At 48.2% G+C, this 25,450-nt stretch overlaps 1 protein-coding gene across 2 annotated transcripts; it reads left to right on the forward strand.

Annotated features, from left to right (window-relative positions):
* The first annotated feature begins 11 nt into the window (after positions 1-11).
* On the forward strand, positions 12-24,733 carry PMEL (premelanosome protein). 2 transcript variants are annotated; one of them, XM_083427475.1, is made up of 14 exons: positions 42-65; positions 2,316-2,480; positions 3,793-3,922; positions 12,404-12,538; positions 12,681-12,827; positions 13,803-13,943; positions 14,757-14,918; positions 16,246-16,668; positions 19,186-19,620; positions 20,313-20,474; positions 21,521-21,614; positions 22,359-22,561; positions 22,911-23,001; positions 24,386-24,733. In XM_083427475.1, the coding sequence occupies exons 3-14, from the start codon at positions 3,856-3,858 to the stop codon at positions 24,543-24,545; spliced, it is 2,220 nt and encodes a 739-aa protein (XP_083283601.1). In that variant the 5' UTR covers positions 42-65; positions 2,316-2,480; positions 3,793-3,855; the 3' UTR covers positions 24,546-24,733. The 2 variants fall into 2 exon arrangements, with proteins under 2 accessions (XP_083283600.1, XP_083283601.1); XM_083427474.1 differs by lacking the exon at positions 2,316-2,480 and having other exon boundaries at positions 12-82.
* The last annotated feature ends 717 nt before the right edge of the window (positions 24,734-25,450 follow it).

Genomic DNA, 25,450 nt, shown 5'->3' on the forward strand with positions numbered 1-25,450 from the left:
GTGTCTGGGTTGGCGGGAGTTTTTCCTAAAAGGGCTAGTAGTAGTTTCGAGAAAGAGACGGAAAGGCGCAGTATCCTAAAAGGTGTGGGTTCTGGGGGGAATCCTGCTAACGTCTGTGTGGCTGTCAACACAGAGATGCAGCTTAAAGCCTGTTTTTTGTTTCTTTTCCCGCCGTTAATAATAATAATAATAATAATAATAATAATAATAATAATAATAATAATTTTTATTTATACCCCGCCCTCCCCAGCCAAGGCCGGGCTCAGGGCGGCTAACAAGCAATAATAAAAACAAGTTGAATGAATACAACTTAAAAGCAAGATTAAAATACAACATTAAAATATTAAAAGTATTTATTATTAAATTATTAAAAGTTAAGCATTTCGGCTTCCTCTTATGGCAGCACTGCCCATGGCCGCTAAGGGGTGTAGGCAGTAAATAACAAATACTTAACTAAAAGCAGAAATTGTAGAAAGATTTTGGCAGATTTTTTTCCTGAGCACTTGCGGAGACATTTCATTCCGAATCTGCTAGACGCTGCCTTTGGATTTTGAAACCATTTCGAAAGGGGAGGGGGCAGGAAGAATCCTTTGAACGCTTCGGAACCTTCACAAAGGGATTTCTGAGTAAACATGCGCTGCAGAGTGCGTTTAAGCTTCCACTTGTCTATACGGAGGGGGAGCTATTTACATAGTGAAATCCCAGCGTTGTTGTCACCCCCCCCCCCCAAAATAAGGATCGTTTCCTGGATCAGGCCAGTGGCTGTCTAGTCCAATATCTTGTTCTGACAGTGGATACATTAGATGTCTGTGGGAAAACTGCAAGCAGGACAGGAGAGCCATGGTCTCCAGCAACTGATATTATTATTATTATTATTATTATTATTTATTATATTCAGAAGTATTACAGACTCCCACATACAAGAGGCAGCGTGCAGGTATCATGCCAAGTAGCAATTTATTGTCTTATTCTCCATGAAGTGTTCTCATCCCCTTTTGAAGCTATCCAGGCTGGTGCCATCACAGCCTTCGGTTGGGATTGAATTCCATACTTTAACTGTGCACTCTAAAACTATATGTGGGGCTTTTTCCCCAGCCGGAACTCTCCAGAACTCATTTCCGGCACATCTCAGGTGGGTGCCATTGCCATTACAGTGGTACCTCTGTTTCCGAACTTAATCCGTTCCGGAAGTCCGTTCTTAAACCAAATCCGTTCTTAAACCGAGGCGCGCTTTCCCTAATGAGGCCTCCCACCTCCGGTGCCCTTCCACCGTTCGGCTTCCGTTCGTAGACCGAGGTAAAGTTCACAAACCAGAACACTACTTCCAGTTTTGCGGAGTTTGTAAACCAAATACAGTCATACCTCAGGTTGAATGCGCTTCAGGTTGAGCACTTTCGGGTTGCGCTCCGTGGCAACCCAGAAGTAACGGAGCATGTTACTTCCGGGCTTCGCCACTCGCGCATGTGCAGACGCTCAAAATGATGTCACGCGCATGCGCGGAAGCAGCGAGACGCGCCATTGTGTCTTACGTTCCATTCAGGATGCAAACGGGGCTTCGGAACAGATCCCGTTCGCATCCCGAGGTACCACTGTAGTTTGTAAACAGGACTGTTCGTAAACCGAGGTGGCACTGTACACTGGCAACAAGGGAAGCATTCGTGGTGAGTTCAGCACCTCTTTTTCTAGAAAAACAGCACTAACTATAAGAGTCTTGCAAAAAACGATAATAGAGCTGTTTGGCACCTTAAAGAATGACACTGCATTCTTACGCCTATTTATCTGGAAGTTATTGCCATCCAGCAAACGAGTTGGATTAGGCTGTAATGGCATACGCTTTCATAAAGCCAAGCCTGCAACCCCCTTTATCAGGTCAAGATGTGTGATAGTCTTTGTGTCTGTATCGAAAGACTGTTGTGGCACCTTTAAAATTAATACCTTTATTGAAGTATTGATTTTATAGTATTTATTAATCTGATTGTTCCTTGGATGCATGAACTGCAGACTACAGTTGATTGGGAGTATATGTTAGTGTAAAAGGAGAAAAAGCATAAAAGTTCAAGTTGATGGGCAATGAACCACAAGCAGTACACAATATGCATGTGCAGAATAAGCACAGCGACCTTTTGCAATGCAGTAATTGGCAATAAAAAACATTTTAGCTTTGCTCAGTAAATTAACACAGGAAACCATTGCCGCTATTCAGACCCATATGAACAGAAGTATACTTCTCAGTGAGTTGCAGTTCAGAAGTTCCGCATGAAACATGGGAGAGAGAGAGAAATTAAACATGCTATTTATTTATTTTAATGGTGCAGGATCAAATTAAAGAAGTTAGAATGGTACACAGCTATGTCATGAGGACCCCTGGCAGCAGGAACATTCTCAAATCCTAAGGGAAATTCTTATCAATTAAAAAAATGTCAGTAGGAGCAGATTGCATTCCACAAATTAAAGGGAAATATGCAGCCACTGTGAAATGGGTGAGTTCGTTTGCTTCTTGTTATTTTATCACTTACACAGCGCAAAAAATGTGCTGTGCAGATTAGCATTTAGGACAGTCCAGTCCCACAGGCTCACAATCTAATAGAAACTATACAAAAGGAAAAGAGAATAGTGAGGGATGAGAAAAGCAAGCAAATTCAGATACCAAGTCTTTCCTATGACAGAATTGCATAGTAAATTGGTACCCTGCCCTTCCACCAAAGAATTCCAAGCACTGTCAATTGGCGGCAGTTGTCCCATTTTGTTTTCACAAAAACCCTGAGAGGTAGGTTAGACAGAGAATGTGCAACTGGTTCGAACACCCTTGCAAGCTTTCTGTTCTCAGCAGGAAGCAGAGCCAAGCTTCTGTCCAGTTCACCTCGCTATCCTGTTACTATGGCTTGTTTGTTTGTTTGTTTGTTTTTTTGCCATCTTGAGCAGCCTGTTTTTATTATTGTTATTATTATCATTAAAACTACAAATAGATGTTTTTCACCAATAAGTTTTTCACCAAGTTTTTCATACACCCACCCACCCACCCACACCATAGCTGTCAACGTTTCCCTTTTTTTAAGGGAGATTCCATTATTCCGAATAGGAGTCCTCTTTCTCTGGGCCAGCGGTCAGCAAACATTTTCACCAGGGGGCCAGTCCACTGTCCCTCAGACCTTGTGGGGGGCCAGACTATATTTTGGGGGGGTGGGGGAATGAACAAATTCCTATGCCTCACAAATAACCCAGAGATGCATTTTAAATAAAAGGACACATTCTACTCATGTAAAAGCACACTGATTCCCGGACAGTCTGCTGGCAGGATTGAGAGGGCGATTGGGTCGGATCCGGCCCCCATGCCTTAGTTTGCCTACCCATGCTCTGGGCCTTCTGAGCCCACCAAACATTTCACTTATTCTTGAGCTGGGTGCAAAAGGAGCCAGAGGCGAATGGGTTCACCAGGCAGCTGAAGGCGCCCTGTAATCTCACCCCCGGTACCCTTTAATGAAGTTGCATAACTGGCAATTTCACTCTCTCTTGTCTTCTCTCTCTCATTATACTCCCATCCCTCGCCCCCTCCTGAAGGAGCCCTAGTGTTTCAGCCTTGCCCACCCCCTCCCATGAACTTCCAGCAAAGGAATCTCATCAGGGGGGCCCATTGTGTTCACCCTGCAAACTTGTGACTTAGGTCACACACATCCCATGGCTCCCCGCTATTAGAAAGGGGAGGGGGGCAGGCGAGGAGAGAAAGTGATGCCCTTCGCGCCCAGAAGAAGGGAGGGTGTATGCAAATGAGCTCCCTTTCTTATATGCCCCCAGCTCTCTACTCCACTCCTTTGCCTCTAGAAGCTCAGGAGGCTACAAAGAACTCGAAGAGCTAAGATGCCACGGACCTGGTACCTGTGGGTTGCGATTGGGGCCCTTCTGGCCGTAGCTATGGCTCAAAGCAGTAAGTACAGTCCAGTTTTTCCTTATACGGCGAATGATAACCATTTATTTTACTGGCTGTTTCATCAGTTAGACTGACCTCTACCACATGGAGGGGTTATTGAGTGCTGGGATTGATTTTGCAGAATCCGTCTGGTTAAATATTGGACCCGGAAACTGAAGAGTCCTAACTCTAGCCCAGGTATGTGTCCCATGAGCACATCTGCGTAGAGTACAGTGCCTGCTCCCACACTGTTATTACAAGGCTACATTTCTTATTTTCATCCTGTACAAGCACAAGAAGCAGAGCAGCCACTTGTCTCTAAGCTGTTAATTGATGGATTCGTCTTTGTAGCCCAACCTGCCTGCCGAGTGATTAACGTTTATAATATCATAACACACGTAAGCAGCATAGGAGAGAATATGCAAAGGAAACTATACAGCGTAAGGATCAAAGGAGCGTGAAACTTGGTTGTACGTTGCAGCACGCGAATTATGCACCTCTCGATACCTTATTCGTTTTCCTTTGTGTTCTATTTGCTGTCATGTCGCAACTGCTTTTCCCTGCTCCTCAAATCATTATTCTTTTGCATCTGCATTGATTTTTTGTGCAAGCACGTATTTTGGTTCCCACTGCCCTGCAATAAGACTGGGAGAAAAATTAGGCAAAAGATCCCCAGCAAAGGGCATTTGTGAGGCTTAAGTAAGCTTGGTTTTAAATCGGCTCCGAGCACAAAATAAAAGCCTACATGCCAAATTCCTTCTTGCAGCAATCAATGTGACACAAACAGCGCAAGGGGGACTCAGATCTGCTTTGTAACGCCATAAATGCCAATGCATTCGTGTGTGTCTCCATTATTTTACTTCTGTGCAAGGTTCTCTGAAGGAACGCAAGCCTTTTGCAGGTTTTTTAATTGGAATTCTCAGATTGGGAAGTCTCTGAGAGAAGCCTGTTCGAAAGCCGCTTTCCACTGAGTCAGAGCTGCGGGTCCTTTGGCATAAACAATTTCAGAGCTTACAAATGTTTATTGAAAGGCCAGGTGTTTAGCTGAGCGACTGAACCTCTCGCCCTTTGAAATAAACCATCTATTTATTCTGGGCACCCCACATTTAAAGCGTATTCAACACCCCTTTAAAGCACATGGCGTCCCTGCAAAGAACCCTGGGAACAGTCATGTGCAAAGGGTGCTGGGAATTGTAGTTCTGTGCGGGTGGAACTACAGTTCCAAGGATCCCTTGGGGCGGGGAAGTCATGTGTATTGGATGTGCTATAAATGTGTGCCATGGGTCTGCCTAGGAACAACTACTGTAATTTTACCTCCAAGATCAAGACAACTTTCTGGAGCTGCAAGCCAAACTAGATGCAACAACTTTCATATAGGTAGCAGCTGCATGAATATATATATATGTTGTTTAGTCGTTTAGTCGTGTCCGACTCTTCGTGACCCCATGGACCAGAGCACGCCAGGCACTCCTGTCTTCCACTGCCTCCCGCAGTTTGGCCAAACTCATGCTGGTAGCTTCAAGAACACTGTCCAACCATCTCGTCCTCTGTTGTCCCCTTCTCCTTGTGCCCTCCATCTTTCCCAACATCAGGGTCTTTTCCAGGGAGTCTTCTCTTCTCATGAGGTGGCCAAAGTATTGGAGCCTCAGCTTCAGGATCTGTCCTTCCAGGGCTGATTTCCTTCAGAATGGATAGGTTTGATCTTCTTGCAGTCCATGGGACTCTCAAGAGTCTCCTCCAGCACCATAATTCACAAGCATCAATTCTTCAGTGATCAGCCTTCTTTATGGTCCAGCTCTCACTTCCATACATCACTAATATAGATAGATGATAGATAGATAGATAGATAGATTTACAGAGCGTGTGTGATCCAAATCTGGGCTCTAGCAGGCCCCTCTAACCTGGAATACAGAATTAATTCTCAGGGAGAATTACCATGGGAGAAAAGAATGCAGACCTGAAAAAGAAAAGCCTTTTGAATTTGTGTGGCTCTAGTTTTGAATGTTGGCTCATTTCTGGCATAATCGGGTGGCACGTGAGGATTAGCCCTTCTCTGGGGGGCTGTTTTGGCCCCCACCCATCCCAGTGTGTGGAGAGAAACAATAGTGATAACACTCTGCCTTATGAAATGGCATTAATTGTATTCATTGACTTAATGGGTTACGGCAGAGGCAGGAATATGCACACACACACACAGCCACAAAGCCAAACCTCGTGGTGATCTGGATTTGTGCCGGGGAGGTCCAGACCCACCCCGCGCCCCTCTAATCCTCTTGTGGTGCTGCTGGCTGTCTGGGATGTGGAATGTGCATTTGTGCTCGATATGCAGAGAAGACTTAACGATGGAGACTCTCTGCCCTGGAAGTCAGATCGCATTAGGAGCTGGTGTAATTGCATTAAGGAGGGAGAAGACTTTGTAGGTGAAATTCGGCCGGCTTGAAACTCCCAGCCACTGGGCATGGCCGTACATTCTTTGGCCAGATTAAAGATCTCAAAGGTTGTTCTCTCTCCCTCTCTCTCTCGCGCGCGCACACATACATTTTTGCAACACAGTGCGTTGCGCCGGTGCAAAATCACAATCTCTGGTCAGTTTAGTGCGACCGTGCCATCCGCATCAGATCAGTTATGCGCAGGCTGTGCGCATGATGCGCAGTTGAGCCACAGAATCCAGATTGTGCACCAGTGCAACCGCTTAGGTCATGCTAATCCTAGGCTGTTGCACCTGTCCTTGCTGGTTTTTTTGCTTATAGCAAACTAGAGGAAACAGAGAGTACGAACAGACACAATCCTGTGGATTAAGTCTCCCTCTCCCCACAGTGGTCCCTAACACCATTTTGGTCTGCCCAGGCTTTATCTCCTGTATCGCTTTCTAAAGTGAGAGCTGATGTTGTAGGGGATAGATAGTTTGCTCCAGAATGCTTTGTGGGAAGTCTCAGAAGAAAAGTAGTTGGAAATGCCCAAATTGGCCTTAATTGTTATACCCCAGCCTCCAGCTATGAAGGAGAGATGTCTTTATTGTTACACACTGGCAGAGTTGGAAATAATACAGCATTGTAAAATGTCAGGGGCTGCCCTAACCACTGACAACTGGGTGAAGGAATAGATGGACAAATTATTATTATTATTATTATTATTATTATTATTATTATTATTATTATATTTATACTCTGCCCTCCCCAGCCAAGCCCATAACTCCAGATATAAAACAATTGATTAAGATACAACTTAAAAACAAGATTAAAATACAACATTAAAATGCAGCCTCATTTCAACAGAAACTCAAATCAAAAACTTTGGGGGGATGAAAACGTCAAATCTTCACCAAGGCCAACTATCCAGACTGGTCCTACGTGGGCCAGAAAAAAGCCAGGGAAGTCCCCAAATAGGAGTTCCATCACAGAAGGAGAAAGGAAAAAGGAAAGAGGGGGAGGGGATCAAGTTGATTCCAAGCCAAAGGCCAGGCGGAACAACTCTGTCTTACAGGCCCTGCGGAAAGAAATCAGATCCTGCAGGGCCCTGGTCTCATGAGGCAGAGCGTTCCACCAGGCCGGAGCCAGAGTTGAAAAGGCCCTGGCTCTGGTTGAGGCTAATCTAACTTCCTTAGGGCCCGGTACCTCTAGGCTGTTGCTATTTATGGACCTTAAGGTCCTCCATGGGGCATACCGGGAGAGACGGTCCCATAGGTACAAGGGTCCTTAGATCATAAGGCTAAGCCCAGAATCAGGGTGGCCTGGCATTCACTGGATGTGGCTCCAACGAGGAGGAGAGAGAGTTCATCCCATGCAAAAGGTTCATGCCCCAACATCTTCAGGTAGGACCGGGGAAGACTCTTGCATGAAGCTCGGGGAAGCAGCTGCCAACCAGTGTGGTTAGCATGGAGCCTAGATGGCCCGGGAGGCTGATCTACTCATTGGACAGCTTGAAATATTTCTAGGCTTTATTTGAATGAGGGTTTTTTTGGCAGCAAGGGATGCGGGTGGTGCTGTGGGTTAAACCACAGAGCCTAGGACTTGCCGATCAGAAGGTCGGCAGTTCGAATCCCCGTGACGGGGTGAGCTCCCGTTGCTCGGTCCCTGCTCCTGCCAACCTAGCAGTTCAAAAGCACGTCAAAGTGCAAGTAGATAAATAGGTACTGCTCAAGCGGGAAGGTAAACTGCATTTCCGTGTGCTGCTCTGGTTCGCCAGAAGCGGCTTAGTCATGCTGGCCACATGACCTGGAAGCTGTACCCCGGCTCCCTTGGTCAATAAAGCGAGATGAGCGCCGCAACCCCAGACTTGGTCACGACTGGACCTAATGATCAGGGGTCCCTTTTTTGGCAGCAAGTTTTTCTCCCCAGTTCCTTCTCTCCATCTGAAGACTGGAAACGAAAGTTTCAACAAGGGAAGAGAGCAGGCTGTGTAACTTAAAACCCAAGACCATCCGGAATCTGAGCACTATTTTCTAACTTAAGATCCTGGGAACCATCATTTGTTAACGGCGCTGGGAATTGTAGCTCTCCGAGAGGTAAACTACAGTTCCCATGATCCTCAGGGAAGTCATGTGCATGAGATGCCAGGCGCACCCTCCTCTCTGATCGCATCTGCATCCAGTTGTGTTTCAAGGAGTGAATTCTCCTTCCGGCTCGCCGCCCTTTGCAGCCTCTCTCCCCCTCCATTTCTTTTCATGGCAAGGAGCCCAGGACTTTACTCCTCTGCCGCGGTGCAGGCAGCATGTGATGGCTCAGCCCTCACAATGCCGTGGGGCTCCCATCACATGGGGCCTGGCAGGCTGTGCCCAAGCTCTTTCATGTGACTCTCAGCTGAGGGCAGGGCTCTGTAGCTGAACGATGGGTCGACAAGGCACAGGCTACGAGAGTCTGGATCGGCAACCTCCAGCCGGAAGCTCACACATAAAAGAAAGCTGGCAAAGAGTGGGTTGCTTGCATAATGTGGGGAGGTTGTCGTTTGCTCCCAGGGCCTGGCAGAATGTACAGTGGTACCTCAGGTTACATACGCTTCAGGTTACATACACTTCAGGTCACAGACTCCGCTAACCCAGAAATAGTGCTTCAGGGTAAGAACTTTGCTTCAGGATGAGAACATGAATCTTGCTCCGGCAGCGGGAGGCCCCATTAGCTAAAGAGGTGATTCAGGTTAAGAACAGTTTCAGGTTAAGTACGGACCTCCGGAACGAATTAAGTACTTAACCTGAGGCACCACTGTAATTTAATTGTCTTCTTTTGGACAACCGTTCCTATTATCCCTAAAAGGAAAGCTTCAGGGGTTTTTTTTTGGGGGGGGGAGCCAATTTTATCATTTTCTTCATTTCGTTACGTATCATTTCGCAACCCCCTTAGCTTTTGCAAATGTCCATCTCAAATGGGGGAAAAAGACCCTTCAGTATGTTTACATTTCCAACACTTGCCTGACACAATCTTTATACACCTTAGCCAATTTATTTGGCCTTAAGGATCACCTGTGTATCAATTAGCCAGCACAATTCCCTTTTCTATGAAGCTGTAGTATTATGTTGTCGCCAATATTCCCTCTAATTCCCACATTCAGAGGGGAGTGTGAATGCCATACAGCGAATCCCAGATGCGCACATAAATTAAGTGCACTGAAACAGTAAGGGGTATCCAGCATGATCACCCAATTTTTAAAATTCTGTGGAATTGCTATGTGCTGTGCAGATTATGGAAGTGTTGTGGAAGCTCACCGTTTAAGACTTAGATTTTAAGTCACTGAAAGACGACCGAGAAGTAATGAGAGGTTAGGGAGCATCTGTGTATCTGATGAGGATCCCCTGGGGGGCAGGGGAAGAGCAGCCGACATTTGCAAAGAGGGTGTCTGAGGACTTTTCCACATGATTGCTCTATGGTGGAAAGAACATGCAGCCATTAGTGGTTGTGAAGAATGCAAACTTCTCTTCCTGTCCCCCACCCCACCCCCAGCCAAGCTTCCATAGTGGAGGGAACTGCTCAGTCTTTAACATTTTACCTTGAGGGAAATGCAGTTGCCTTTTGCACCTGCTAGCAATTCCATTGCAACTTGCAGTGCCCATGCGGAAAGACGTTTTGTGAGTGTGCTTGAAATGCTGATGGAATATGCGCAGCTTGCGGACTCAACATATATCAGAATGACATACTATAATAAGAGAATGCTAGAAAAGCAGAGACATCACCTTGCCAACAAAGGTCCGTATAGTTAATGCTATGGAAGTGAGAGCTGGACCATAAAGAAGGCTGATCGCCATAGAATTGATGTCTTTGAATTATGGTGTTGGAGGAGACTCTTGAGAATCCCATGGACTGCAAGAAGATCAAACCGATCCATTCTTAAGGAAATCAGCCCTGAGTGCTCACTAGAAGGACAGGTCCTGAAGCTGAGGCTCCAGTATTTTGGCCACCTCATGAGAAGAGAAGGCCTCCCTGGAAAAGACCCTGATGCTGGGAAAGATGGAGGGCACAAGGAGAAGGGGACGACAGAGGACGAGATGGTTGGACAGTGTTCTCGAAGCTACCAGCATGAGTTTGACCAAACTGCGGGAGGCAGTGGAAGACAGGAGTGCCTGGCGTGCTCTGGTCCATGGGGTCACGAAGAGTCGGACACGACTAAACAACAACAAAGAATAAGAGAACAAGAAGAACATACATTTAGAGAGGACTGGAAAATGTTTATTGAATATATGGAGGGGAAACTGTGTATACTTGAAAACGTTGGCGGCATTAAGACAAATTCAACAGTGTAAATAAGTTTTGATGGATGTAATAATGGAATACTGAATGGTTTAGTTTATGCAAACTATGCAGGGATTTATGATATGCAAAATGAATCATGGAAAGAGAAGAAGGGGAGTCTTTGATATTTTAAGGATGTTTAAATATTGACATCCAATGCCCTTTTAAAATGTTTGGAGGGAGGGAGGTTAATTGGATTGTTTTTGTTTTGATTAAGTATTTGTGATTGTGATTTTATCCTGTTAACCGCCATGAGACCTGTGGGTATAGGGTGGTTTATAATTTTTAATAATAATAATAATAATAATGCTCTTGAGCATCTGCCATAAGATGCTGGAGAGGAGGACAGCTGCCAGCAGCCCTTTAGAGGACTTTCTACCTTTCTGTTATACTGGGATGCTTGGAAAGAGAAGACCTCCAAGCCGGAAGATTTTCAGACTGGTGAGCACAGACTGGTGAGCTTTAATGCTGTGGGTCTCAGCGATTAATCCAGTCAGACCCACTCATCCCTCAGTGCAGTCAAAGACCTGGGATTGACTGGGCCGCAATTCTTCATGTGCTCTAAAATCCTGGCTTGGAACAATGAATTGGGGGTGTTGTTAGGTAATGTTGTACTCTGGACTTTAATAATCTTCAGCTGGTAACCGGGGCTGGCTCTACCATTAAGCAGACAGCTGCCTGAAGCAGTGGGTACTGGGGGTCCCCCCCCCCATGTTATTACATAATTGCCATCCGGAGGGGGGGCACTCTTGCACCATAGCACGACAAAAGCAGGACAAACATTAAATTCGGAACATTTGCAGTATGAACTATTACAGGCATTCAGCAGGAAAATACAAGACATGCACTAAATGGAAATGAAGTTGTATATCTGCCCCCAAATCCTTTGCAGACGCAAACAGTATTCAAAACAATTTAAAAAAAAAATCCTTTCAGTAGCACCTTAGAGACCAACTAAGTTTGTTATTGGTATGAGCTTTTGTGTGCATGCACACAAAAGCTCATACTAATAACAAACTTAGTTGGTCTCTAGGGACGCGGGTGGCGCTGTGGGTTAAACCACAGAGCCTAGGGCTTGCCGATCAGAAGGTCGGCGGTTCGAATCCCCGCAATGGGGTGAGCTCCCGTTGCTCGGTCCCTGCTCCTGCCAACCTAGCAGTTCGAAAGCATGTCAAAGTGCAAGTAGATAAATAGGTACCACTCCAGTGGGAAGATAGACGGCGTTTCCGTGCGCTGCTCTGGTTCGCCAGAAGCGGCTTAGTCATGCTGGCCACATGACCCGGAAGCTGTATCCCTTTACCTTTACCTAAGGTGCTACTGGAAGGATTTTTTTTATTTTGTTTCGACTACGGCAGACCAACACGGCTACCTACCTGTAACTAGCAAACAGTATTGAAGGTGGGCTCATGTATAAACCACCTAAGTGCCACAATCAAGAGCACAAATGAATGTATAATAAGAAGGGCGTCTGCGGAGCCCAGTGAAAACCATTGCGATCACCGCTGTGATTGATCAGTGCTCTCATCCTGCATACGTTGAAGCTTTGTGACATTGCCATTTTATTCACCCGTGCTATGATTCTGTAGTCGGCAATTACCATGCTGCTGCTGGTGTGCATCCCTCTGCAAACATTTAAGCTTTAACTGAGTTGTTACGGAATGTAAATTTTGCAACTCCAACCCTTTGCACGCTTCTCAAGAGCGCCCCTTTTCATAAGCGAGGTGTTGGAGACCACGCGCCAGAAAACAGCTTGACCTCCCTGCTCTTCTCTTTCTTTTAGGGGCTGGGGTCAGGAACAGGAGCAACAGGTGGGGACAAAACTGGAGCCAGAAACACTCTTCCTACAAGACTTGGAACTCCAGACTTTACCCACAGTGGAGGCAGGGAGACGCCAGGCAGAGGAACTGCTGGAGAGGTGAGGACTAACTCTGAACCGAGGACATAGGCCTTCCAGTTACCCATGAGAAAGGAACCCTACAGGTTGAGACGACTTCTGGGCCTCAACCCCAAGAGTTCTGAGGGACGTTGACCCCTTTCTTTTCCCTCCCCCCATCCAGGAGGCGATGTGACGTTTGACATCAGCAACGATGCCCCAACTATAACAGGTGCCAAAGCCACGTTCAGCATTGCCCTGCGCTTCCCTGGCAACCAGACGGTTCTACCAGATGGAAGCATCGTGTGGACCCAGAACTGCACCGTAAATGGTGAGCTGAAGTCCCTGCAGAGGCACCAATGCCTCTCTTCCTCCCTCTCATCTTTCCTATCTGGAGTGCTGGCTTGGCCCCACAACGGTGGGTGCCTGGGCCTGTGTGTGCCATTATATATACCGTATTTTTTGCACCATAACACTCACTTTTTTCCTCCTAGAAAGTAAGGGGAAATGTCTGCGTGTTATGGAGGGAATGCCTACCGGTGGCATGCCTACTGATTTTCCTCCTCTAAAAACGACGTGCGTGTTATGGTCGGGTGCGTGTTATGGAGCGAAAAATACGGTATATATCTCTACCCAGCCACTCTGGGCGGCTCCCAACAGAACATTAAAAACACGATAAAACATCAAACATTAAAAACTTCCCTAAACAGGGCTGCCTTCAGATATCTTCTAAAAGTCAGATACAGTGGTACCTTGGGTTAAGTACTTAATTCGTTCCGGAGGTCCGTTCTTAACCTGAAACTGTTCTTAACCTGAAGCACCACTTCAGCTAATGGGGCCTCCTGCTGCTGCTGCACCGCTGGAGCACGATTTCTGTTATCATCTTTAAGCAAAGTTCTTAACCCGAGGTACTATTTCTGGGTTAGCAGAATCTATAACCTGAAGCGTATATAACCTGAACAGTATGTAACCCGAGGTACCACTGTAGTTGTTTATTTCTTCAACATCTGATGGGAGGGCATTCCACAGGGCGGGTGCCACTACCGAGAAGGCCCTCCACCTGGTTCCGTCACCTCACTTCTCACAGGGAGGGAACCGCCAGAAGGCCCTCGGCGCTGGACCTCAGTGTCCAGGCTTAGCGATGGGGGTGGAGACGCTCCTTCAGGTATACTGGGCCAAGGCAGTGTGCATGGCCCTGGCACCAAAATTTGTGGGTGCCCAGCCCCTTCGTGGGGAATTTTGTGGGTGCTCCTGCACCCAGGGCCCCAAAGTCTTGGCACTTACGTTTCCTATCCTTGCCTTGCAGGTACCCGTGTGACGCAAGGAGAACCTGTTTTCCCCAATCAGGAGACTGACAACTCGGACTGCTTCTTCCCTGACGGACAGCCCTTCTCCCAGAGTGACCGCCGCAAGCGTGGCAAGTTCGTCTACGTCTGGCAGGCATGGGGTAAGCGTCTGCTTCCTGGCTGATAAGGGACGGCTTCCTCACACACGCAAGTCCCGGGGCCATCTCTTAGCGCAGGGATAGCCAACATGGTGCCCTACAGACGTTGCTGGAATTGCAACTTCCATCACCTCTCACCATTGTCCACTCTGTCCATTGGGCCCCATCTGTGCTATAGCTTTAAAGCATGATAATACCACTTTAAACAGCTTCCCCGCAAAGGATTCTGGGAAGTGTAGTTTGTTAAGGGTGCGGAGAGTTGTTAGGAGACCTGCTGAGCTATGGCCTCTCTTTCAGTGCAAGTTGGAGAGTCTTTCGATATGTGACTGTCTGGGTCATCAGAACTTAAAATACTGCAGGGTTCAGCATCGCTGCATTTCAAACTGCACCAGGACAAATGTCCTCATTGCAGCCGCCTCCCTTGTGGGGTCGTCGCACCCTGCACCCCTTTGCCCATTATAATCGCCCTGCCTATAGGAAGGCTAACAAACAGAAGGCTGGAGAGCCTCTTTCTGTTCTTCCCTTGGGAGATTTGCGTATATAGACAGATTCCCCCACTTTTCTGATTGTATACTGCTTAGACTTCATTGATTAAGCCCCTGGGTGAGGAGAAACGCTAATTGCACCGGAACAGTGTTGACTCGCGAGTCGATGTTGCTTCTACCAACTACATGAGTGACCATAAAGGAAAAAGACTACTTCTGCAATTTATTGGTTTTCTTGTTTATACTCCTTATTGTGGAGTGGTTGCCTTTGGTGACATTTTTGTGTGTGACTTTGCTAGTATATCACTAGCCTGTGTATTGTTGGTTGCAGGGCGGTATTGGCAGGTGGTAGACGGCCCCTCGTCTCTGCTGACTGTTGAGACAGCTGATGTACCCCTGGGCTCCTACACCATGGAAGTGGAAGTCTACCACTACCGGGGACGTGAGAAATTCATCCCTATCGGTAGCACCTCATCAGAGTTCAGCATCACTGGTAGGTCTGGGCGAGTGGGCTCTTTTGCTGTGGGTGGGGAAGCAGTGTTTGAATCATGGAGGCAGCAGGAAAGTAAGGGGACCTTAATGCAGTTCACAAGCTTAGCCCCTGGACTCCATCAAATCTTACCTCCCTGCAGGAGAGATAACGGGAAAGGAGATAGATCTGTGTTTTGTTTCAGGTAGAGCGTGGCCCCAGAGGTATCAAAGGGAAATGGATTTAAAATGGATTAATGATGATTATAGACATGTAAGAGAGGATTTGCTGTACTCGAATATTTTGTGGATAGGTTATAACAAGGTACAAAGAATCATAGCAGAAATTGGAACTTGTACAGTTCATGTGTGGGGAGAACAGATTATAGTGGTACCTCAGGTTACATATGCCTCAGGTTACATACGCTTCAGGTTACAGACTCCGCTAACCCAGAAATAGTACAGTGGTACCTCACAAGACGAATGCCTCGCAAGACGAATGCCTCGCAAGACGAATGCCTCGCAAGACGAATGCCTCACAAGACGAAAGAGTTTTTGGTTTTTTTAGTTGCTTCGCAAGACAAATTTCCCTATGGGCTTGCTTCGCAAGATGAAAACGTCTTGCGCCTTTTTCTTAAAACCGTCAATGCATTCCTATGGGAAACCGTGCTTCGCATGACGAAAAATTCACAAGATGAAAAAACTCGCAGAACGAATTAATTTCGTCTTGCGAGGCACCACTGTACCTCGGGTTAAGAACTTTGCTTCAGGATGAGAACAGAAATGGTGCTCCGGTGGCGTGGCGGCAGCAGGAGGTCCCATTAGCTAAAGTGGTGCTTCAGGTTAAGAACGGACCTCCAGAACGAAATAAGTACTTAACCCAAGGTACCACTGTAGTGAATTTTGAAATGAAAGGTGGGTAAGATACTTGGAGCAGCAAGAGAGGGAGGAAAAAGAAGAAATCTCAGGGGTGGGGCCTGGGGAATCAGCTTTTAAATCGGTATTAAATTTGTATTAATTTGGTGGCAATTTGTTAAAAGTTGCGGAAAATCAATAAAGAAATAATTGGCAAATCTTACCTCCCTACAAACCCGTCTAAAACAGTAGCTAACGGGTGCATCACAAAAACTAGGAGGGCTGAGTTGCTCTTGTCATGGAAACACTGGCTGTAGGGCAGGTTGATAGCTCAGGAGCCACTGAGAACCATCAGGAGAGGCTGGTTAAGCAAGCACGGAGCAGACCAAGTGTGATTCGGGGGGGGGGGGGACGGACGGACGGTGTTAGTTCTCCATTCACTCCCCTCTCTTGCCTTACTTCCATGCCCATAGCTGACTCTCTGCTCTGCTTCCCAGACCAGATCCCGTTCAACGTGGACATCGCACAAGTGCTGGATGTCGACGGGACTGATGGGCGCTTTGTGCGCAACCGGGCCATTGCATTTGGCGTGCGCCTCCACGACCCCAGCCAATACCTGCGCGACGCCGACATCTCCTACTCCTGGGATTTCGGCGACCAGAGCGGGACTCTGATATCCCGGGCCGCCATGGTCACCCACACCTACCTTGCCGCCGGCACCTTCAGCCCTCGCGTCATCCTCCAGGCCGCCATCCCCTTGGCCGATTGCGGAAGCAGCACCACAGAGGAGCCGTCCGTCGCCCCCACGGCAGACCCGAGCGGTACCACGGTGCCGAGTGGCACCACAGCCCAAGGCACCGCGGCCTTGCCCACCGTCAGCAGCATAACCGGGTCAGGATCCGCGGGTGTCCCAACCTCAGGTAAGTACTGGTGCTTCTCCTTTACTAACTACAGTGGTAACTAGGGTTACATACGTTTCAGGTTACATACGCTTTAGGTTACAGACTCCGCTAACCCAGAAATATTACCTCAGGTTAAGGCCCCATTAGCTAAAGTGGTGCTTCAGGTTAAGAACAGTTTCAGGTTAAGAATGGACCTCCGGAACGAATTAAGTACTTAACCCAAGGTACCATTGTATAACAATAATAATTTATTACTTATACCCTGCCCATCTGGCTGGGCCTCCCCAGCCATCCTGGGCGGCTCCCAACAGAATATTAAAAACACGATAAAACATTAAAAACTTCCCTAAACAGGGCAGTCTTCAGACGAAAAGTCAGATAGTTGTTTATTTCCTCAACATCTGAAGGGAGAGCGTTCCACAGGGCAGGTGCCACTACCGAGAAGGCCCTCTGCCTGGTTCCCTGTAACCTCACTTCTCGCAGTGAGGGAACCACCAGAAGGCCCTCAGAGCTGGACCTCCATGTCTGGGCTGAACAATGGGGGTGGAGACACCCCTTCAGGTATACTGAGCCGAGGACATTTAAGGCTTTAAAGGTCAGCACCAACACTTTGAATTGTGCTTGGAAACGTACTGGGAGCCGATGTAGGTCTTTCAGGACTGGTGTTATATGGTCTTGTAACCCGTCTAGTAAGCAACGCAGGTGAGCTCCACTTGCGTACAAATAAACCAACTCAGACTCTGCGCTGAGAGCAACTGTGCATCTCAAAAACTAATCTGGATATGTATCTTTTGAGTGCCTGGTGTGATTTATTTTGCTTTCAAAAATCTGCAGTTTTTGTGTGGGTGGGAATGACTAGTTCTCTTCAAGAACTAGAGGGGCACGGCAGTGTATTCAGAGGCTGTGTAACACAGAGGCTTTCACCTTGTGTCCTGAGGAATGTAGGGGCCTCTGAAGGTTACCAGAGGGTCAGTAATGATGGACAGCTGTCCCTGAAAGAGACGAGCTGTCCATCATTACAGTGGTACCTCGGGTTAAGAACTTGATTCGTTCTGGAGGTCCTTTCTTAACCTGAAACTGTTCTTAACCTGAAGACCACTTTAGCTAATGGGGCCTACCACTGCCACCGTCCGATTTCTGTTCTCATCCCGAAGCAAAGTTCTTAACCCGAGGTACTATTTCTGGGTTAGCGGAGTCTGTAACCTGAAGCGCATGTAACCCGAGGTACCACTGTATTGATCTTCTGGGATTCATTCTCAGTTCACGTTGGGGGACAGTGATGCTCAGTAGGCTTAGTAGTCAATGCCTAGATTTGCCCTGAAGGAGGGGAGGTTTACCTCTGGCTCTCCAAATCTTGTTGGACTACGTATCCCATCACCCATGACAATTGGCCATGATTGCCGAAGCTTTGGATTCCAACAACCTCTGAAGGACACAGATTCCCCAGTCCTGCCCGGCAAATCCTCACGAGGACATTGCGTATTCCTGTCTTGAGAATGAAGGCAGATCTTCCACCTACATCACTGTCGTGCTGAGTCCACGACTTTCACACTTAGGATTACTTGCCTTTCACTTCGACTAATTCTAGGGTGGTAATATCTAAATCAGGCTTCCTCAACCTCGGCCCTCCAGATGTTTTTGGCCTACAACTCCCATGATCCCTAGCTAGCAGGACCAGTGGTCAGGGATGGTGGGAATTGTAGTCTCAAAACATCTGGAGAGCCGAGGTTGAGGAAGCCAGATCTAAATAGTTCACAATATAGGAAGAGTATGCCATTCCACAGCAGGAGTCGGGGTGCTTCAAGATAGACCCAGTGTATTTATTCCGCCTCTTGAACACCAGAAACTGCTTCCGCTTTTGCCCCAGGCATGCAAAAGCTCCCAGACAAAACCAGCCCTGGACCTCAACCTGACAGATGGGTGTTACTCACATCCCAGATGCTCAGAACAGCTGGCCTGTCCATCAATGGCCAGCGTAGACCAAGGCTAAAGGGATGTTCTTTGCACAAGAGAGCAGCAAGGTTTACAATTCCTTGATCTGGCATATTTTCTGAGCTATCCCATGGCCTCACTTAGATGGCTGCATAAAAGTGTTGTTAAACCTGTGGCCGATCCATGTGGTCTTTGTTTGAACCAGCAACTGAAAGCAGTTTGTTTACACCAGGGGTAGGCAACCTAAGGCCCGTGGGCTGGATGCGGCCCAATCACCTTCTCAATCCAGCCAGGAATCGGTGTGTTTTTACTTGAGTAGAATGTATCCTTTTATTTAAAATGGATCTCTGGGTTATTTGTGGGGCCTGCCTGGTGTTTTTACTTGAGAAGGTGTGCTTTTATTTAAAATGCATTTTATTTGTGGGGCATAGGAATTTGTTCATTTTCATCCCCTTCAAAATATAGTCCGGCCCCCTACATGGTCTGAGGGACGGTGGACCGGCCCACGGCTGAAAAAGCTTGCTGACCTCTGGCCTACACTCTTGCAAAATTGCATGCTTAGAACATTTTCTGTATTACGTCTCATTCTCTACTCATGTGCAGCCCCAGCCTCCGGGACGACTCAGCAGCAACCCGAGACTAGTTCTGTGGCCACTGCAGCTACTGCAGGCACTGCCACAGTAGTCAGTGCTGTGCCCGAAGGGGCAGATTTAGCCGTAGCATCCGTGGAGCCTGTGAACGATGCCTCCGTCGCCCCAGCTGAAGATGCTACAGACATTGCGGACCCTGCAACTGTTGCCACGGCAGCGGCAGCATCCCTCCCAGCCACCATGGCTTCTGCATCTGTGTCCACCGCGGCGGCTGCATCTCTGCCAGGCACTGTGGCGCCCGATTCTCCCTCCGCAGCGGCGCCTGAAGGTGACCTGGGCACTCTGGCACCCGCGGTTTTGTCTCCAGCGGCATCTACAGCCGAGCTTCCTGGGGCATCGACAACACTCCCTAGCGTGGCCGACACCCCGCTCTCGCCATCAGCGGCAGGTAGGTCTAGCTGGTAGGAGATTCCTTGCCTTGCTTGAGATTCAGCATGGGGTCCCGAAACACCCAGCCATGCTTATTCACCATGGCTCTTTACCCTTTCCTTCCACCTGAGGATAGCTTGCCGTGTTGACCTTGCTGAAGGCAGAGGGAATCCCAATTGGGGCTCAGGGATGGGAGATGGGCAGCGAAGGCAGCAATTTGAGGTCATTTGCATGAAGGTGCGTGATGGTCAAGTCCAGCCTTTCTGTTGAAGATGTGGATACATTGGAGCACCTGCAAAACTTCCCCCAACTTATTCAGCTCTTTGCAGAGTTGTGATTTCGGACCGAGCATTCGAGAGGGTGGCACTCCTTCCCCATGGACGCCTCACCTGCCATTTTAATCAGCTCTTGTGTTCCTGTTGCTCATCCTGCGCCCAGCTTCCCTTGCAGATTGTCCTCCTTGAACCCGCTCGTCCGTCCTACCCAGCACAACCTACAAACTTCCTTGCAGCCTTCTCAGATCCTCTCAACAGAGAGGAAGAACCACTTTGTGTCTTTTAACACAGCTTGCTCAGCCACTGCCTGCGGCTATTATCCTCCTGCGATCTCTGCTTTTGAGACGCATGCAGCACGAGGCTTTGTGGGGTGGGAGAAGAAAGTGGGGGAAGGAAAGGAGGCATTATTGTTCCTTTGGCCTTGTTCCCCCAACAGATGCCGCTGAAGATGCAGCAACCATCGACCTGACTGTGTCTGTCGTCCCAGACGCTGGAACGGTGGTGACTGAAGTGGTCCAGGTCTTGGTGAAACGCCAGGCACCTGCTGGCTGCCTCCTCTACCGCTATGGAACCTTTGAAACTAACCTGGACATTGTCCGTGAGTCCTGGGGACAGTGTGTGTGTGTGTGTGTGTGTGTGTGTGAGAGAGAGAGAGAGAGAGAGAAAGATGTGCGCAAGGATGACCACTAAACTCTGTTGCTCACGTTGGGCAATATTAAGGGAAGGAGATGGTGCTCAGTGGAGCCTAAAACAGGAATGACAGAGCCTAGGACTTGCCGATCAGAAGGTCAGCGGTTCAAATCCCTGCAACGGGGTGAGCTCCCGTTGCTCGGTCCCTGCTCCTGCCAACCTAGCAGTTCGAAAGCACATCAAAGTGCAAGTAGATAAATAGGTACTGCTCTGCCGGGAAGGTAAATGGCGTTTCCATGCGCTGCTCTGGTTTGCCAGAAGCGGCTTAGTCATGCTGGCCACATGACCCGGAAGCTGTACACCGCCTCCCTCGGCCAATAAAGCAAGATGAGCGCTGCAACCCCAGAGTCGGCCACGACTGGACCTAATGGTCAGGGGTCCCTTTACCTTTACCCTTCCAGATATTGTTGAACTACAGCTCTCATAATCTGCGGCCATTGACCCTGCAGATGGGAGCTGTGATTCCAAAAATACTTGGGATTACTCACCCCTAATTTAAATGAAGAGGCTTCTAGTTTCCAAATTGAGACCAATTTGCAAGTACCAAAACCTTCAGGCTCACAGCCGCCAAAGGAGTGTGACAGAGCATTGAGCTCACCAGAAGAGGATGGAGGCTGATCCAAGTGGCAATTTTTGTGACTAGATGCAAGAACAAAGATGTGAGGCTGGGTGTGAATAATTTCCATTCTGGTTCTAAAAACTAATAATCTCAAAATGTACCCAACTCTGCTGGTAGGCAGATCCATCTCCCCTGTGCAGCTGAGTTTGGTGCCTCTCCTTTTGGGCGTCCCAAGTTTTCAACTCACCTTCAAAAGATCTCCAAAACTTCCCTTGCTTCCAGTGTTGATTCTCTGCAAGCAGAGTTGGGGGTGGACCCCAGTCAGAACTAGGGAATGAAAGGCGGGCGAGAGGGAGAACAAGAAAGAGGCACATCCTTGTTCTCCTTTATTGCAGAGGGCATTGAAGGTGTTGAAATTGTGGAGGTGGTGCCATTGGTGTCAGCCGTTGCTGAGAACACGGTAGATCTCACAGTGACGTGCCAAGGAAGGTAGGTTGCATAAGTAGGAGTGGCCTCTTTTGGTCTGGCTCCAAGGTCTTCCATTTTCCCGCTGAAAAATGATGGGCTGAAGCACTGGGCTAGTAGAGTTGGGCTGTTTCAAGATAGGTGTTTTTTTTTGGGGGGGGCAGTTATTCTGCAAAATGTCATTGATGCAATAATAGTGCATGAACGGTGGATTTATACCGGACTGCCCCACAGACCATTTCACTTTATTTGTTGTTTGGTGATGCTTCCCCAGTGAAGTTGTAAAGTGCTACCTGGAGGGACGGTCCCATGCTGTGGCACAGGAAAATCGTAAGGAAAATGCCAGAGCATTTGTGGTATGAAGTGTTATAGCATCTCTGCAGGATGTTAAGGGGCATGGACCACTTGGAAGCAAAGCAGCATGTAGTGTTTAAAGCAGGAGCATGTCAACACCATCACATGCATGCATCACTGTGAACGCGCAATTGAAATGGCATTGGGAGGGAGCCCTGGACTAGAGGAGAATGAAAGGAAGTTAGGAACAGGGCCAAAGGGGCTCTGAGCAGCATGCATGTGTGCTGTTCGTGTGTGTGACTTGTTGGAACACACTTGACAGTCCCTTGGGAAGCTGGGAGAGGGAGGGTAGCCACAGTGAAGCTGAATCAAAACTAGAAAGGGAGAGCACTGACCCAGAGAATGCTGTGGTCATGGGAGGGAGAGAGGACTGGCTCCCAACACCTGAACGAAATAGCCTTGTCCTGTTTGCAGCCTCCCTGAGCAAGTCTGCACAACCATCTCGGACCCCGATTGCTTGACAGCCCAGGAGACTGTGTGCATCCCGGCCCAGCCCAGCCCCGACTGCCAGCTGGTTCTGCGCCAGGCCTTCAACCAGTCTGGCACCTACTGCGTCAACATCTCCCTGGCTGATGCCAACAGCCTGGCTGTGGCCAGCACCCAAGTCAGCATCCAGGGTAAGGACCAAACCTCAAGGAGGCAAAGAGCTCCCTCTGCTCCTGACGCTTAGGACTTCTTGGGGGGTTTGCAGAGGAAGACAACTCTCCCATCAGTTTCTCCCTGTAGTATCAGCGATGGTGTGCCTATCCTTGCTCTCAGCACCCTGGAAAGGCAAGGATGGGCCAGGGGGAGGAGGGTGGCCTCCCTGTGTTTCGTGCTCTTTGATGGCATGCATTATCAGAGCAGCTACAGAGATGCCTTCTGAGACTAGCCTGAGGGTTGATCCATGTCCCCCAAGGAAAGATGGTGCGCTCCTCTCTTTCTCTCGCTGAATGGGCAGACATTAATTTCTCTTATCTTCTCCAGCCGCAAGAACTTCAGGCTCAGCCCAAATTGCACTAGTTGTTGGAGTGGTGCTGGTCGCTGCTGCCTTAGGGGCTGTTGCCTATACCTACAGGTGAGCCTTTGTTGAGCCGCATGGGAGCCTATAGTCAGTTGAGGAACAAGAAAGTGTGTCGGTCCAGAAGCGAGTGGAATGTTGTCGGGCTGGTTAAAGCCTCTCCGCCGAGAACGGAGGCCTTTTGCCAAGGCCTGCCCTAATAACCACATCTCTCTAGCTGGGAAGGATCCAGAGGCCTGTAAATCTGGCGGCCCCCTAAGAGCAATCCAATCCTTCCTGCAGGGGGTTAGCCAAGGTGGTGCCCTTCAGATGTTCTTGCACTCCACCCAGCATCCTCAGCTAGTCAGGGGCAATGGGAGTTGTAGTCCAACTACATATTGAAGCCACTATATTGGCTGTGTCTGCCTTATGGCATTTGGGTGGGACCTAACACAGGGAGGTGGCTGGTCTCTCAAACATTTACAGCTGACTTATATTGAACTAGCCCACAAGTCCACCTAGGCCAGAATTTCCCAAACTTGGGTCTCCAGCTGTTTTGGGGCTACAACTCCCATCATCCCTAACTATCAGGGATGATGGGAATTGTAGTCCAATCTAGGCCAACAGTGATGGCCAGTAGCCCTTCAAGATTGCAGGCAGAATATTTCCCCAGCCCTGCTTCTTGTGCTTTTGACTCAGGGGTGGGAGATCTGTGACGTTCCGGATTGTTGCTGGACTATGACTCCAGTCACCTTTGACCACTGGCCGTGCTTGATGGAGGCTGATAGGAGCTGGAGCCCAACATGGCCCATTCCTGCTCCTCTAACTGGAAGTGCCAGAGCCTCCATGCAACACATGAGCTTTTCCAGGCAAGATGCCTCTTTAACACAACTTCTTCCACCTCATATTTGGGGAAACTACAGTGCAAAGGTGAGGCAAGCTGACCAAACCCAGCCAAAGTAGCCCTGTTGGTTGTAGAACTTGTAAACCATTCGGCTCTAGCAAATAGCAAAGCATGCCAGTGGAATGGGAAAGCTCCCCAAAGTGAACGTTCATTGCATTCAAAGCTTGTGGGCAGATAGTCAGTCTACTCTCCAAGGCTTCAACTAAGTCCGTTTTCTTCTTTCCTCTGCACACAAACTATTTCTACCACAGTTCACCTGTCATTGCTCCCCGCAGTACTTTGTCTTCCATCTCCTCCATCCTTGGCAAATCTATCCCAACCTCAAACTAACCACTTTGAATGGCCAACTCAGTAGCATGGAGCTCTCCATTGCCCAAAGTCTTCTCAGCAGAGACAAGGATGGCATGTAGATCAAGCCCACGTGGCCAAAATCCACCTGCTTTGCTGAACGAAGAAGCCTTAAAAGCCTTATTATTTCTGTTCGAAACACTGAACGAACCCAGCTAGAAAACTGTGGCTCACTAAATATTTTACTGTCACCGTTTTCTTCCACTACAGGCATATGAAATACACACCCCTCCGTGCTGCAACATCAGCCAGCACCTCTCCCAGCAGCTGGTTACCTGACCGTACCACTGTACGCCTCTTCCTACGACAGGCTTTTGGGCAGGGGGCCAGTGGGGAAAGCAGCCCACTGCTGAGTGGCAACGTGATCTAAAGATGGAGACGAAGGCCGAGAAAGCCAACTGAAGCCTTGCTAACTACTGAACCAGATGCCTCGTGGAGCCAGCCCTGCGAAAGGAGATAGTGTCCTCCTCTGCGGTTCTTCCACCCTAAACTGACCCCGCCCAGCATTCTTGTTCTTTTTTAAAAATTACCCGCTAAGTAAACACTCAGACTCCTTGATGGTGCCATCTCAGTGCCTGCCTGGGTGGGAGGGAAGACACAAGACCCTGCAGAGGTGCTAAATCGCTTACTTTCTTAGACCTTCTCCACATTCTGATCTGCCCCTCCAGCACCTGCCCCAAGCACCAGCTGCCCCTAATGTCTACCAATATGCCGGCTGTGAAGCCACTCTTGCACGCTAAGTTGAATGAGGTATAGGGCTGGGTGATATATCATCCAAAACTGGTTTCAAGTCCATATTGTGATATTAGTTACATAATTTTTAACCTGGCAATATATATTGTGAGTCGTGGTATGTGTGTGTGCTGTGCAAAAAACACAATGTGGGGAAAAACCCATGAAGTCATACCCTTATTTCAGACACTGTGATATACCAGCATATTGCAATGTTGAAAACCAGATATCGTGCTCTCTCTCTCGCTCTCTCACCTTTCCCTGTATCTACACAGCAAACTAATGTATCAAAGAAGATTTAAAATAGCTTTCTTCACTGTGTGCCAGTTTTGTATATGCTGCAAGCCTTTTAAGTAAGGAGAGGCTGCAAAAACAACACCTCATTTACTGCCTGAAGTGATATGGTCCCTCTGCATAGATGGGCTCCTAGTTAGCCACATTCCCTTGCATGATGCTGTACATGTCATGTACCTGGTGAGCATACCATAGCTGTCACTGGTGGCCACAGGGTACACTAGAGCAATGGGAAGGAAGCAACAGCAG

The sequence above is a fragment of the Podarcis tiliguerta genome, assembly GCF_965153285.1.
Source record: "Podarcis tiliguerta genome assembly, chromosome: 2".
NCBI classification, from domain to species: Eukaryota; Metazoa; Chordata; class Lepidosauria; order Squamata; family Lacertidae; genus Podarcis; species Podarcis tiliguerta.